At 49.6% G+C, this 13595-nt stretch overlaps 2 protein-coding genes across 3 annotated transcripts in view; one reads left to right on the plus strand and one right to left on the minus strand.

Annotated features, from left to right (window-relative positions):
• The window catches only part of SHMT1 (serine hydroxymethyltransferase 1), a 343621-nt gene extending 339327 nt beyond the window's left edge, over positions 1 to 4294 (plus strand). For both annotated transcript variants that reach the window (XM_083711562.1, XM_083711561.1), the window contains 2 exons: positions 117 to 227; positions 1991 to 4294. In XM_083711562.1, the coding sequence (XP_083567688.1) occupies positions 117 to 227; positions 1991 to 2163 (284 nt within the window). In that variant the 3' untranslated portion in view covers positions 2164 to 4294. The remainder of the gene's footprint in view (positions 1 to 116; positions 228 to 1990) is intronic.
• Positions 4137 to 13414, minus strand: SMCR8 (SMCR8-C9orf72 complex subunit). The gene is made up of 2 exons (XM_083711391.1): positions 10399 to 13414; positions 4137 to 8990 (listed from the first exon to the last, which is right to left on the minus strand). The coding sequence occupies exons 1-2, from the start codon at positions 12744 to 12746 to the stop codon at positions 8537 to 8539; spliced, it is 2802 nt and encodes a 933-aa protein (XP_083567517.1). The 5' UTR covers positions 12747 to 13414; the 3' UTR covers positions 4137 to 8536.
• Positions 13415 to 13595: the final 181 nt, after the last annotated feature.

The raw sequence follows: 13595 nt of genomic DNA on the forward strand, positions 1-13595 counted from the left end.
ACTGAGGATTTAAATAACAAGCCTCAGTTTTTATGTAGTTCATCTATGCAATGTATAAAACTGGCCAGCTGTCCGTGTCTTTGGATTCAACCCATGGCCTCTTCCCTCGTGCTTAGGAGACAAGAGTGCCCTGCGCCCCAGCGGTCTTCGGCTGGGAACACCAGCCCTTACCTCCAGGGGATTCTTGGAAGAGGACTTCCGGAAAGTCGCTCACTTCATCCATAAAGGTAGGAAGGTGCCTGTGGGCATGGGAGCTCTGTTTTTGGAGATCTGGTCTTTGCTCTCTACCTCATCTTCGCCAGCAGCCTTTGCCTTAGGTGAACGCTGGTTTCATCCCCTCACTTATTTGCAGAATGATTTGGAAGTGCCAATGCAAATTCAGTTACAGGTAGGTAGCCGTGTTGGTCTGCCATGGTCGAAACAAAATAAAAATAAAAATTCCTTCCAGTAGCACCTTAGAGACCAATTAAGTTTGTTATTAGTATGCATGCACACAAAAGCTCATACCAATAACAAACTTAGTTGGCCTCTAAGATGCTACTGGAAGGAAATTTGTTTGTTTCGAATGCAAATTCAGACTAGGTGTCAGGGAACTGCCATCGCAACTAGTGGAGGAGGCGAGGCTCCACAGCGATGCTGGAGAGGGGCCAAGCAAGGAGAGAGGCAGGTCTCTGGCTGGGGAAGATAATCAGCGCTACACCAGGGATAGAGGGGGGCCGATGGGGGAAGCAGAGAGGAGGCTCCAGGACTCTTCGCAGGAGACCAGCGAGGAGAGCACAGGTCCTCCGCTGCCCAAACCCACCTTGCGCAGAAGACTTCCGCGCAGGGAAAGTAGGCGGCGACTCGGCGTCAAAGAGCTTCTTTGTTGGAAGAGGTTAAAGAAACGCCCACTGACGGATTCTGCCAGCGACTGAACAGCCACGAAGTGAAGGGCTGTCCAGCCAGGAAAGGTTTAACCAGGTCACCTAGCCAGGAGTGGCGGCAACTTACACACGAGCAACCCCATATAACCATTACACTAGGTTTGCACCTTGTTGCAGGTGTGAGGAACATGTGCTCCCCCCCAAAATCTTACTTATTTACACCCCACCATTTTCTCCAGGTTAGGCCAAGAGGCAGTGACTGCTCCGAGGCCACTTCCGGAGCTTCCTGACAGAGTGAGGATTTGAACCCTGGCCTCCCCCAGGTCCTAGTTTGACCCTCTAACCACTACACCACTCTGCCTCTTGCTGGACCACTATTTCCTTCATCCCAGATCATTGGCCATGCTAGTCTTGGGCTGGTAGTAGTTGGAGCTCGATAGCATCTGGAGGGCCGCCCTTCAGAGAGTTTGGGCTGGCACATTCGAGGAGTTAGGTAAAGGGACCCCTGACCATTAGGTCCAGTCGTGACCGACTCTGGGGTTGCGGTGCTCATCTCGCTTTATTGGCCGAGGGAGCCAGCATACAGCTTCCAAGTCATGTGGTCAACATGACTAAGCCGCTTCTGGCGAACCAGAGCAGCGCACGGAAATGCCGTTTACCTTCCCACTGGAGTGGTACCTATTTATCTACTTGCACTTTGATGTGCTTTTGAACTGCTAGGTTGGCAGGAGCAGGGACCGAGCAACGGGAGCTCACCCCGCCGCGGGGATTCGAACCGCTGACCTTCTGATCAGCAAGTCCTAGGCTCTGTGGTTTAACCCACAGCACCACCCGTGTCCCACTTGTGGAGTTACCCTATACCAAATTGGGCCACCAGGTCAACTTCGGCAGAGCGATTGGTTCTTACTGGTTGTGGCGTCTCAACATTTAGAGACATTTTACGGTCCTTTAAACAGGAGGCATCTGGGATTGAACCTGGAGCCTTTCTAAATGCGAAAGGCGTACGCTACCCCTGAACCACAGTCCCCGCTCCCCCTCTGATGAGGTTTTGCTGTCCAAAGTAGTAATTGATCACCCAGTAGCCCACTCAGTCGCCAAACGAGGAAATTTCTGTGTTGCCCATGCAGGTATTGAGCTCACCTTGCAGGTCCAGAGCGACATGAGTCCCAAAGCGACGCTGAGAGAGTTTAAGGAGAAGCTGGTGTCTGACGAGAAGTACCAAGCTCCCCTGAGATCCCTCCGGCAGGAGGTGGAGGCCTTTGCAGATACCTTCCCCCTCCCTGGCTTGCCTGTTCTATAAAATAAGTCTCGGTTTCCCCCCCGCGCCAGAAGAACAGCAAGGAAACTCCTGCCTGGAACAGCCGCGATTCTTCTTGGCTGCTTTGAAGTGTGGGTTGTCTCGCGAAAGCTGCCCTCCCGTAAAAGGGATTTAGGAGGAATCGAGGCATCTCCAGTGTCCCCTTTTCTTTACTATTCTTACAAGCAGAGCTGCTCTCGAAACCTGCTCTTTAACCAACCTCTACCCCATCTTTTTAAAAAATAAGTTGCATTGAATATGGACCACGGGAGGAAATGGGCACTGGCCAAACGAAGATTTAAAATCCTCCGCCGGCGGGGTTAACAGCCGTATTAATGGACATCCCAAAATTATACCCCTGGCAGTGGTAAAGAGGCCCCAAGAGAGATGTGCCACACAGTTGCTGCGAATGGAAATCGCGGTAAAAATATTGCATACGGAATCAACCTGTTACCCAAAGGTCTTAAATGAAAGAGGCTGAGAGATGGTGGAAGGGGGAAATACAATGTCGACAGCAACTCGAAGCTCCCCCGGGGTTTGAATAAATGTCAAACTGGGTCATGAGGAAGAATGAATCTGATTTTTTGCCGGGTTTGAGCTTCCTCGTTAAAGCTGGCCTGTTGGAGAAAACAGATTTACTGCAAGCCTAAGCAAGAAACAACAAAAAGATAGACCTTCGTGCTGAGGTGTCTTCAGCCGGCATAGCTGAGCCGCTTTCAAACCAGAGTTTTCTTCATTTAGGAAAACTCAAACCATAGTCTTCCTTTGCTTTGGTTTATGGAATCCCCTGCCACAAGGATTGGGGGTGGCTGGGATCATTTAGCAGAGGTATTAAGAGCACAGATCTGTCAATAGGGATCAGTCATGAAATGTGCAACCCGGACAAAGTGCTGAGGTGTGGAACGCTCCTCTGTTCCAGTAAGACAGTTATGCCTCTGTGATACATTTCATCCCACCTGGTTTTCCATTCCCACCCTGCTGCAATGGGGCTCCCCCCCCCATCTTTTTTACTTTCCTCCCCTTAAAAGATTTCTTTTATTTCTGCAAAGCTTGGGGAGTCTCCCTGCTGCCCCTGTGGCTGATTGCCCTTTGGGCTACTAGAGCAGGGTGCTCACACCTGAAAATTGGAAAGCTAAACAGAATCCTCTCCTTCAGAGACCACTGAACCCTCACCGATCTGCTAGGCAACTGGCCGTTGCCTTTGTAGCCTGGTTGAGGGTTTCTCAGAAGCAGGCAGCTATTCCACTGCGGGAAACAAGGCTAGACGAACCTTCCAGTCGGATCCAGCTGTTTTACATGGCTTGTGCCTGAGATGTCATCTCTAGACTACCAAGATTTCAGCCGTGTATAGCGGTACCTGGAAAGGTCGAAGATAACGTTTCTCCATTCACCAACATCGCTGTGGAATAGCAACTGGCACAAGTTTCCAATCGCTGGAGAACGGGGAGAGTTTAAGCAAACCGTCTCAGATATTCAACTTTATCAGAGCGGGCCTACCATGAATGTAAGAAAAGCCCTGACGTGTCAGCCCAGTGGCCAGCCTAGTCCAGAATCCTATTCTCACAATGGCCAACCAGGTGTCTGCTGGAAACCTGCAAGCAGGATCTAAGTACAAGAGCGCTCTCCCCACCTGTGGCTTCCAGCAATGGGTATTTGAAAACAACATAGCAAGGCAAAATTCTGTCTTTCTAAATCCAAGGCATGGGACATTAGCATAGAAACAGCAATTTGGATGCACTATAAACATGCAACACTAGATGGCGCCAGGGACCAGTAATTTTTAAAACGCGGTTTTCCATAGAGATTTTTTTTCTTTTGTTAAAGCGACCTTATTTCTGGCTTACAGCATTTTTTCCAGTTTAGATCCACCCACGGCTAGCCTCTTGCATTGCTCAACTCCCAACATTTTGTGGTTGCCATTCTCCAGTCCTCTCCCCCCCCCCCCTTTTTAGTATCAAACACAGGAGCTCAGAAATAGTCAGGACAATTTTTTACTAAGCACAATAAAATCAAGAATTGAACCACAATATACGCCAAGGGTTATATAAGCTTTAAAAAATACAACCAGTATATATATATTTTTTGTATTTCAAAAATATTTTGAGCCCAAATAAATAATTTCTTCTTCTTCTTCCCCCTGCCTCCAATGTACACTTTATCATTGTAGTCACTGGGTGTTGAGTATTGTTGGTGAAGCGCTTGTGCAGTACACACCTTAACAGCACTGGGACATGGAAGGCATGCTGCTCAGATTTTCTTCAGTGAAGACGCTCACGTTTCCCCTCCACTCTTAACTACTGCTTAAGCGAAAAGTGTTGTGTTCCTACAAGTGCGGACAAGAAACTGAACATGCAGTTAGGAAGATCACTTGGGGGAAGTTGTTACTTCCAGGGAGCTGCCAGTCCAGTCGAGATGGAGAAAGGTCAAGTAGTTGGTTGGTAAGAGGAAAACGCTGAATTATGGGGCCCAGCGTCTGGGCTTTCCACAGCACCCAGAGGGACCGTGATCCTGCATGTCGCATCCACAAGCAGGCCAGCGCCAGCTCCGCGCATGTAGTGCGCCAACGCCAATTCACATGTCTCAAGGGGTCGATTGTACCTAAGCTGCTGAATTTGTGGGCCACTCACATCCTCTGTGTGTGATGTTCCCATGGATCAGCCTATGGTTATATTTGCAAGATTAAAGCAGCAGAGATATGCAAACGCCTCAATTGCCAAATGGCTAGATGAGCTCCGTTATGGAAGCAGCTTATACTGAGAGGCTGCGGAATTGGGACAAGCGTAGGATCTGCCTTCCTCTTGACGCTAGAACCACTGATGAAAGAGGGGGGAGCTTCTCTCCAGCTCCTCCAGTCTCCCCACTCTGTCCTGTATGGATTTCCCCTTTCTCTCTGCCAGCATTAATCATGGGGTTTTTTTTACCACATCTGCCAGGAGCTTATAGCCGGCTAGGATTAGCTTGTAACCAGGATCTGAAGCTGGTTAAAACTGACAAGGGGCGGAAGAGGACGTTTGAGCCTGTGGGGTGTTGGCAATCTGTTAAGGATTGGCTAAGGACACGAAAGCAGAAAGCTAGTTCACGTTACTAGGCTCTGCAGGTGATTGGGATAAGTCTTGACTCTTGAGAAAAGGAAGGTGCTCACTAGCAGGCCTTATATCTACATATATCTACCCTTTTTTTAAAAAAGTCAGCAGTGCCACACTACTGAATCTATGGCATGCTTGTGAACCGCCAAAACCGATTCCAGAGCCTTGTGATTCACAGATCTTGCTTCCATCAGGCAAGATGTCAGGCACACCTGCAAGTGTAACAGGTCCCTTTTGCACCTGCAAAAATAATAATAAGCAATGCTGAAGCCCTGAACACTGTCTGAAGGGCAGAGTAGATAGGACCACTGTGAATCTAAATCAGTTCCTCAGGGATCCTTCGTGTATTTCTGCTTATAGTGCAAGCTTTGAAAAGGCAAATGTTCAGGTGGAAAGGCATTGCTCAGCTAAATCGGAACAAAAGTCTCTGGTGGGCCCAAGCCTGGGCACCTAGAAGACCTTGTGAGATTTTTTGTCTCAGTTACAGGGATAATCCCAAATAAACTGCAGGTGTCCATTTCTGTATTGGCAGTGGTGGTGGGAGAAATATCTGAATACAAGGCTAATGTGCAAACTAGGCTTTTTAGGAAGGCAAGAAAAAGCTACCTCTTCACAGAGGGACACACACATTCCTTCAGCAATTCAGGAAAGTGTTGCCTCCCACCATCGAAGGAGGAAAAGTCTATAAATGAAGGCTTGGTCTTGAGATTAAGGGAGATGTCGAAGAAAAGCCTGCCAAATGGAGTTGAGAAACCAGGACCCAAAGTATCTAAAATTGGAGAGGCTTCCTGGGATAGACCAGCCTTCCCCAACCGCTGGCTGCTATAGCAGCCATAGTCCAAAACATCTGGAGGGCACGAGGTTGGGGAACACTGACCTAGATGTGCCAACAATGGCATCCCACTGGCTAAATTGATTACCTGAAATATCCAGAGACATTCACTATACTGTGGCTCCCAGCCACCAACGGGGAAGGAGGAAACCAGTGTGATGATGTCACAATATGGGCAAATATTCCTAAACTGTACAGGGGGAAAACTAGACTCAATGACAGCATTCGGGGAGATAGGCCCATGGTTTCCATGACTCTTGAGTCCCACCCTTTAAAGAGATACCTTGCCTTGCAGATGCGGTAAAGCAACTCTGCTCAGGAAGGCCTTTTCCAAATCTTGGGTATTGGGAGTCCTTGCATAACGCTGCTATGATTTCACTGCAAAGCACAACAGATTTCCCTCCACCATCTTCATTAACGAACAGCCACCCAAGAGACTTTTTTGGAGGGGGGGAGGAGAGGTAGAAAGCAGCACAGCGGTGCTATCTTCTCTCCAAAAAGCTTTGAAACTTATCTGCCTGTTTTGCTGAGGGACAGGTGGGGCCACGCCTTGGAAGCCTGGCTGCTGTGAAGCCACCATGGGGCTGTCTGCATCAAAAGGTGGGGACCCCCGCCTACCGCTCTCGTAGAAAAGCTTTGCCCACAACTCTATCGTGGCTGACAACGTAGCTGGGTTTCCCAGCCCTATTTGAGAACAATGGAGTGTCAGGGCAAGATTCAAGCAAGGTTTGTACCGTTCCCGCAAGATCCTTTTTCTCTGATACAAAGCAGCAAAGTGTCATACAGATGGCCTCTACCAACCCATTACTTGAGGAACTAAAAAGTGCAGCATTACACACACACACACACACACACACACACAAAGTGCAGCTTTGCATCAAGTTTTCCAGTACTCTTAAAACGCCAAACTTGACACTCTCCCTTGAGGCTTCCTCCGGTGGTACATTCAGTTCCAGAACTCTGTCACACATAATTGCATTGAACAGAGGTTTTGAAATATCACAAGTCCAGTTACTCTTGTAAAACATGTGTCTTGTCACCAGCTTCCTGACACACGGGGAACGGAAAGAGAACTTTCAAAAAGAAAGAAAGAAAAGGAAATAAAACTAGTAAGGCGTTCCTCCGCCTCTAAAATTATCAGCCAGCCGGCCTGCTTGGGATTTCCCGCTGCTGTACTTAATCTGCAGCTAGGGAGAAGACGCAGATGAGATGTGGCCTCATCGGAGACCTCAAGTTTTCACAGGACGAAAGAAATAAAGCGGAACCACCTCTACCGGATTCAACCAGAGTAACGACAGATTCTTAAAAGGCTCAAAACTGATCGCACCCAGTAGAGTTTGTGACTCGGGAGGAGCCCCAACATCCAGTCCAAGCTGCATGACCGGCAACCACCCCAATGCGCAGCGACAGCAGAGGTAGTAAAACGGTTGCAAAGGCTGGATGTTCAGGAAGGGTGAGGCCAAATTGGAAGCTGCATCTGCCAGCGCTGACTCCCATCCCCACCAGGGGCTGGTTGTACCAAACAAAGCATGGGGAGGGTGAGGGAGGCCTAATCCAGTACATTCGATCCCAATGACACCTGAGCGCTAAGGTTTAAGGGCACTGGGCGATTCCAGAGACCTCTCCCAGTGTGCTCTTGCGAGCAATGGCACTGGCCTGTGTGACAGGGTCCGAAGCACACCCTCCCCAGCTCCAACTTCCCTCACATTCTCCCCCATACTGCAGATGCAGGGCCAGCTATAAGGATTTGTGGGTGTCCCTTTCCCCTCTGGGAGAGGCAAGCAGATTACAGAGACACAGTGCTCGGCGTGACACCCTGCCAAGGCCCCCTTGTGCTTTTCCAGGGTTCAGAAGGCCTTCACCAGACCTCTGACCTCAAGAGCCAAGGAGGGCCTCCCTCTACTCCCCAGGGATGCACAATGCAAGGAGTCATTGCAACCACCAATGCTGCAAAAAGACCCGAGAGATGGGTCAACGTCTGGCTATTGTGAAACAGCCGAATTCTTACGTTTAGCTTAAAAAACAAACAAAACCCCTCCACCTTCTACAATTCACTCCCATACACTTTTGAAATATGTTTCTGTGGCTCACTGTGGTTTCTAAAAAATGCGCACAAGTCTTTGGTGCCATTCACACGTACCCAGCACCGACCACGTGCCATGCAAATCCCCTATAGTCAAGATATCCCACTGCTCCTTAAAGATGCTACACACACACACCCCACGCTCCCCACTTTAAGCAGCAAATGATAATGAACTTCCCCTCTTCCAAAGAGGTGTGACCGAGGTTTAGGAAGTCTCATTTTAATGAGGTTGGCTTAGCCATGCTGGGGTCCTCCATATCGTCCTACGGGTTCTCAATGACTAGTGTGTCGATCGCGGAATCGTCTAGGCCTGCAGATGGCCACAGGTGAGCCAGCGGGCGAGGAGGGGAGGCAGCAGGGCAGGCTGGGCACAACTTAAATTTTGTACAAGCAGCTGGGCACGTAATCAAACCTGAGCACCGGGCTGACCCCTCGGACAGGATCCTGAACATACTGCAGTTTCAGGAGCTCGGCAAGGTACTGCACCACTTTGCTGTCCTCGTTTGCAAGCCCCAGCTGGATTTTCAGGAAGTTCAGCCGCCGGTTTGCCACGGACTCCTCCGTCTCCCCCTCTTTGATGGGCAGGTGCAGGTCGTGGTAGAAGGTGTACAGAAAGGCCTTGGAGCACAGCTGGGTCAGGATGGTCTGGACGTGCATAAAGTACGTGCTTCCCCGCTTGATCTGCGTGCGGTGGTCAGCGAGCCTGGGGATCAGGGTCCCTTTGTACTGCGGGCAGCGGAGAGTCTTGCTGTCGGCATCCAGGATACTGATGTAGCGGCTGTAGCGGCAGAGGGAGTGCATCATGTTGACACCCGACGGAGAAGTTGCTCTGGAAAGGAAAGCAGAAGATAACATGCTGAAATTGAAACTCCAAAGTAGAATAATTACAGGTATGCAGGCATTCTGTCTCTGAGAGATCATGAAGCGAAGTGGCAGAGATTGGGAGCCAGGACTTCTCAGTTCAGCCACATCTCCCTCTGGGACCGAAAGCAGGAAATATCATTCCTGCACCAGCGTCTGTCCGTCCCCGTCCCCCCCCCAGCAATTGCACACCGCTGCTGCACTACCAAAGGAAATCAACGGGCCGGTCATGTTTCCTGCTAAATGGTGCTTTCGTAGCTAACCTTTGGCAGGGGCGGGGGAGGTTTCTGATTAAGCATGGAAGCCTCTGACATGAAAAGGATCACCGCCAAACCCCACCATGCCAGAACAAATGGTGACTGAACAGGGCACATTTCTGACCGGTGCGCCTCTCTTTTGTCAATGGGAATCAATTGTTCATTTAACTGTACTGCCAGGGACCAGAGTTGTGAGGGTTCTGTATTTGGCAGGACCACAATGGCCAGAAACTACAACTAATCCAGTATGCGGCAGCTAGACTGGTGACTGGGAGTGGCCGCTGAGACCATATGACACCGGTCTTGAAAGACCCACATTGTCTCCCGGTACGTTTCCAAGCACAATTCAGAATGTTGCTGACCTTTAATCTCCTAAACGGCCTCAGCCCAGTATACCTGAAGGAGCATCTCCACCCCCATTGTTCAGCCCAGACACTGAGGTCCAGCTCCGAGGGCCTTCTGGTGGTGCCCTCCCTGCGAGAAGTGAGGTTAGTAGTGGCGCCTGCCCTGTGGAATGCCCTCCCACCAGATGTCAAAGAGATAAACAACTGTCTGACTCTTAGAAGACATCTGAAGGCAGCCTTGTTTAGGGAAGTTTTTAATGTTTGATGCTATTGTGTTTTGAATATTCTGTTGGGAGCCGCCCAGAGTGGCTGGGGAAACCCAGCCGGATGGGTGGGGTATAAATAATAAATTATTATTCTGTTATTACTTCCACTATCAGAGGTCAATATGACTCTGAGTACCAGCTGCTGGAGAACATGGGCTTTCCAAAGGCATCTGGATAGCCACAATGGGAAGTTAGGATTGTATCAAACTTTTGCTCAAAAGTTAGACCCACTGAAATTAATGGAACTGCGTTAGCCTTGTCCGTCAATTTCAGTGGGCCTTCTCTGAGTAAGACTAACAACGGGTTATATTCAATGTCAGTCCCACTCACACTAGACCTATTGAAATTAATGGGAAGGCTTAGATCTTATTAAATTCAATGGGTCTACTCTGAGCAAAAGTTAGCTGGGTGCAACCCATTGTATACAGTCCAAAATGCTGGACTAGATAGGCCTCTGGCCAGACATTTTAAAGATCTGGGTAGGTTATGGTGGTGGTGGGGTTTTTTACCTCTGCAATCCAATCAGCTTCCACTTCTGAAAATCTGTGATGTGCAAAGGAGATGTGGCCCAGTGCTTCACCGGCTTGGCATACGCACCGCAATTTGGAACAAATATAGAGAGTGCGGTCACGAGCTTCTCCACAATCGTCTTGTCTTCCCCCAGCACTATCAAAGTCCTGCCGCTCAGTAGCGAATATATTGCAGGGTGAGCAAAGGGATATTGCCGGATGAACCTCAGTGCATTTTGCCCCGACTTCTTCTTGTGCCTTTCTCCAAAATGACCAGCAGGAAGGGCAGGGGAAGGAGTCCTGTCTGAGCTGGTGGAGGCTGTGCTGCTGATGTAGCTTGTGGAGTCTGAGCATTTATCCAGGCTCATTTTACTCGTCTCTCTGCTGCTCGAGAGATAATGTGGGTCGAGTTCGTAGGTGAGGAGGCCTCCCAAGACGCCATCGTGGGAAGAATAGTCAGTGAAATTCACGTGAAACCCTTGATCCCCTTGCCGGTATGGCTGGGGCGGGATACTGACCACACTGTCACCATCGCAATGTTTGGGGACTATGTTGGACGGAGGCTCGAGAAAATTTGGACTCTCTTTTCCAATGCAACAGGCAGAGTCCACAGGGAGCAGGTTTTCTGGTTCAGGGTTGCCTTCGGTGTTGTCTGGATTTAAAACAGGGCTAAAGCGAAAACCTTCGTCTTCTTCGTCTGCGTAAGGCTCTTCATTAATGGCACTTGGGTAGCTCGCTTTAAAGTCATCAGGAATCAGAGCTTCTGAGGGACATGTGCTGAGGACCTCGATGCTGTCCTCACTTATGGTCCTTCGGCTGACAGCTTTGCTCCTCACCACTTGTGGACTCAGGTGGGCTTGCGGCATGCTTGCCTGCGTTTCAGATTGACTCAGGGCAGTAGCAGACTTTTCCGTCCCCAAAACCTCAATGCTTTCACCGCTACTAACACTTCCTTTAAGATCTGCATCGAGGTACTCAAGATTGTCGTGCTGGTCATAAGTAACAGGGTCAGTGACTTCTGCTTCCTGCATGTCTTCAATCTCCTGTTCCATCTTTATAGGCACAGACTCAACACTGGATTTGTAAGATCCCAAGCTGACTAATGTTTTAGGAATAAGGCAGACTTCCAAACCTTTGGGATTGGGGCTGTCTACGTTAGGTCCCTGGTAGCCATTTAAATGCCTTTCAGATGGTCGTTCATCAACAAGGAACATGTCTTCAAAAAGGAAGTTGGTAATAGTTTGCTGCTGCAAAAGTGCTCTGCTGATCTGATTGGTCAAGAGGTAGCAAACGTCACCTCTGAACGTTTTCTCAATTTGATGTAACTGATCTAGAGTCTGGGTGAAAAAATAAACATCACACAGTTCCTGAAGGGTTTTGAGTTTCTTGTCAAAGCACTTGGCAGATTTTGCCTTGATAAGTTTTGGGGTGTAAGAGGATTGGCGAGGATAAAGGTGTGTTTCACTGGGTTCGTCAGATTTCGAGGTAGTAAATCCTTGTTCGGAACTATCATCAACTTGCTCTGTCACACACTCTGGCTCATAAGGGTGAAAATCAGAATCTTTCAGCTTACTGTAAGGATATGATCTGATTTGTTTTAAAAGATCTTGATGCTCAATGATAGATTTTTCAACACTAGCCAGTTCATTGGCTTTCTCAATGGCTTGTGTGGTATAGTATCCTTTCTCGTTGTTTTTCTTCTGGATTTCAGTCTCATTGTGCAAAACAGTTCTAGTGTAATCAAGGTCTTTCAGTTTCTTTTCCAGTTCATTCGCAAAAGCTTTTCGGTTGCCAGTCTTTAAGCATTCTGATGCTTTGGAGAACTCCGCAGAGAGTTCCTGAAACATCTGCATAATCTTGTGCTCATCGGCAGAAATGTAGGCCATGCAGAAAGGCCGGACAAAGCCTCTTGCTTCGAGATCATAGAGAGTCAGGTGATGCACGTAAGCAAAAGCTCCTTCCTTGGAATCGCCCAGCACTACTTTAGAATCCTCCACAAAGTTCAGCTTTGGGTAAGGGCATCCAGGAGGGTGCCCCACAAAGGAAGCCTGGTAGTCCACTGACATGATGCGGAGGGAAAAATAGTTGAGATCAAAGGTGCCGGAAACTTTGGCATCATCCGGGATGGTGAGCAAAGGCTGGGGTCCCACTTGCTCCGAGAACTCCGATATAAGGATGAAGTCCCGGGTGAACTTGGCACCTGAGAGCTTGGACCAGGGGTTGGCCCCATGGCTGGCAAAAGGGAAGAGCGGAACAGAGTATTCCTCAGGCAAGGCTGGCTCACTGTATGCCTCTTCTTCGTACTCGTCTTCTTTGGTAAACGCCACCACATCTGGGGCGCTGATCATATTTCCAGGTGGGGGCGGTGAAGGGGCATGAAGAAAGCAGGGCCGGTCCCTCACCAGTTGTCAGCCGGAATCCATTGGCGGGGAATAAGGACTCCTTTTCCGGACTTGCTCCGCTGACGGACTGTCGGGGGTGCTTCCTGCACACCCAAGAAAACCTATTGCACTCTCCCTTTTACTTCCCTGCCGGAGGTGGGCACTTTCCGGAGTCTGTGGCACTTCCCTCTCTGACTAGGGGTCACCTGCCCCTCAGCTGAAGGACAGGGCACCAATCCTGTTCATCCAGCGGGCCGGGTGAGACATGCCCTTTCATGGGAGGGGGGCAGATCCCCCACCCCTCCAACCCCTCTCCCTTGGTTTAGCTGCCTCGATTTCCAGGCTCCCCTCCCAGGATCTAATACACCTCCTTCCCCAGGGAAGGAAGGGGACCCCTTTCTTTCTCCCCAATCCCTCGACCTTCCCTCCCTGGGAAATGGGCCCTTCTCCGGATCTTCCTCCCCTCCCCCCTTTTCCCCTCTTACCAAAAAGGTGGGCGCTAGGACCAGCCCGACCCTCCACACGCACACCCCCTGCCCCGTCTCTCCCCCTCCCTTTGCCCCGCGCCTGCAGCACGAACTGTCACTTCCCCCTCACAGCCGCCGCCTGGCAGCCATCTTGGAGTCACATGACCTGCTGTGAAGCGACCCGGGTGACCCCGGAAGCGATTCCTCTATAAAAAAATAAAAATCGTTTTCCCTTCACACACAACTTAGCCTTTAAAATAAAATAATAGGAGGAGCAGGCTGGTTTAGTTCGTGCTGCAAAAGCGCGAATATATAAAAATTTTAAAATATGAAAGAGGTCGCGCGACCG

Source organism: Podarcis gaigeae, assembly GCF_964106915.1.
Source record: "Podarcis gaigeae genome assembly, chromosome: 14".
Classification (NCBI taxonomy): domain Eukaryota; kingdom Metazoa; phylum Chordata; class Lepidosauria; order Squamata; family Lacertidae; genus Podarcis; species Podarcis gaigeae.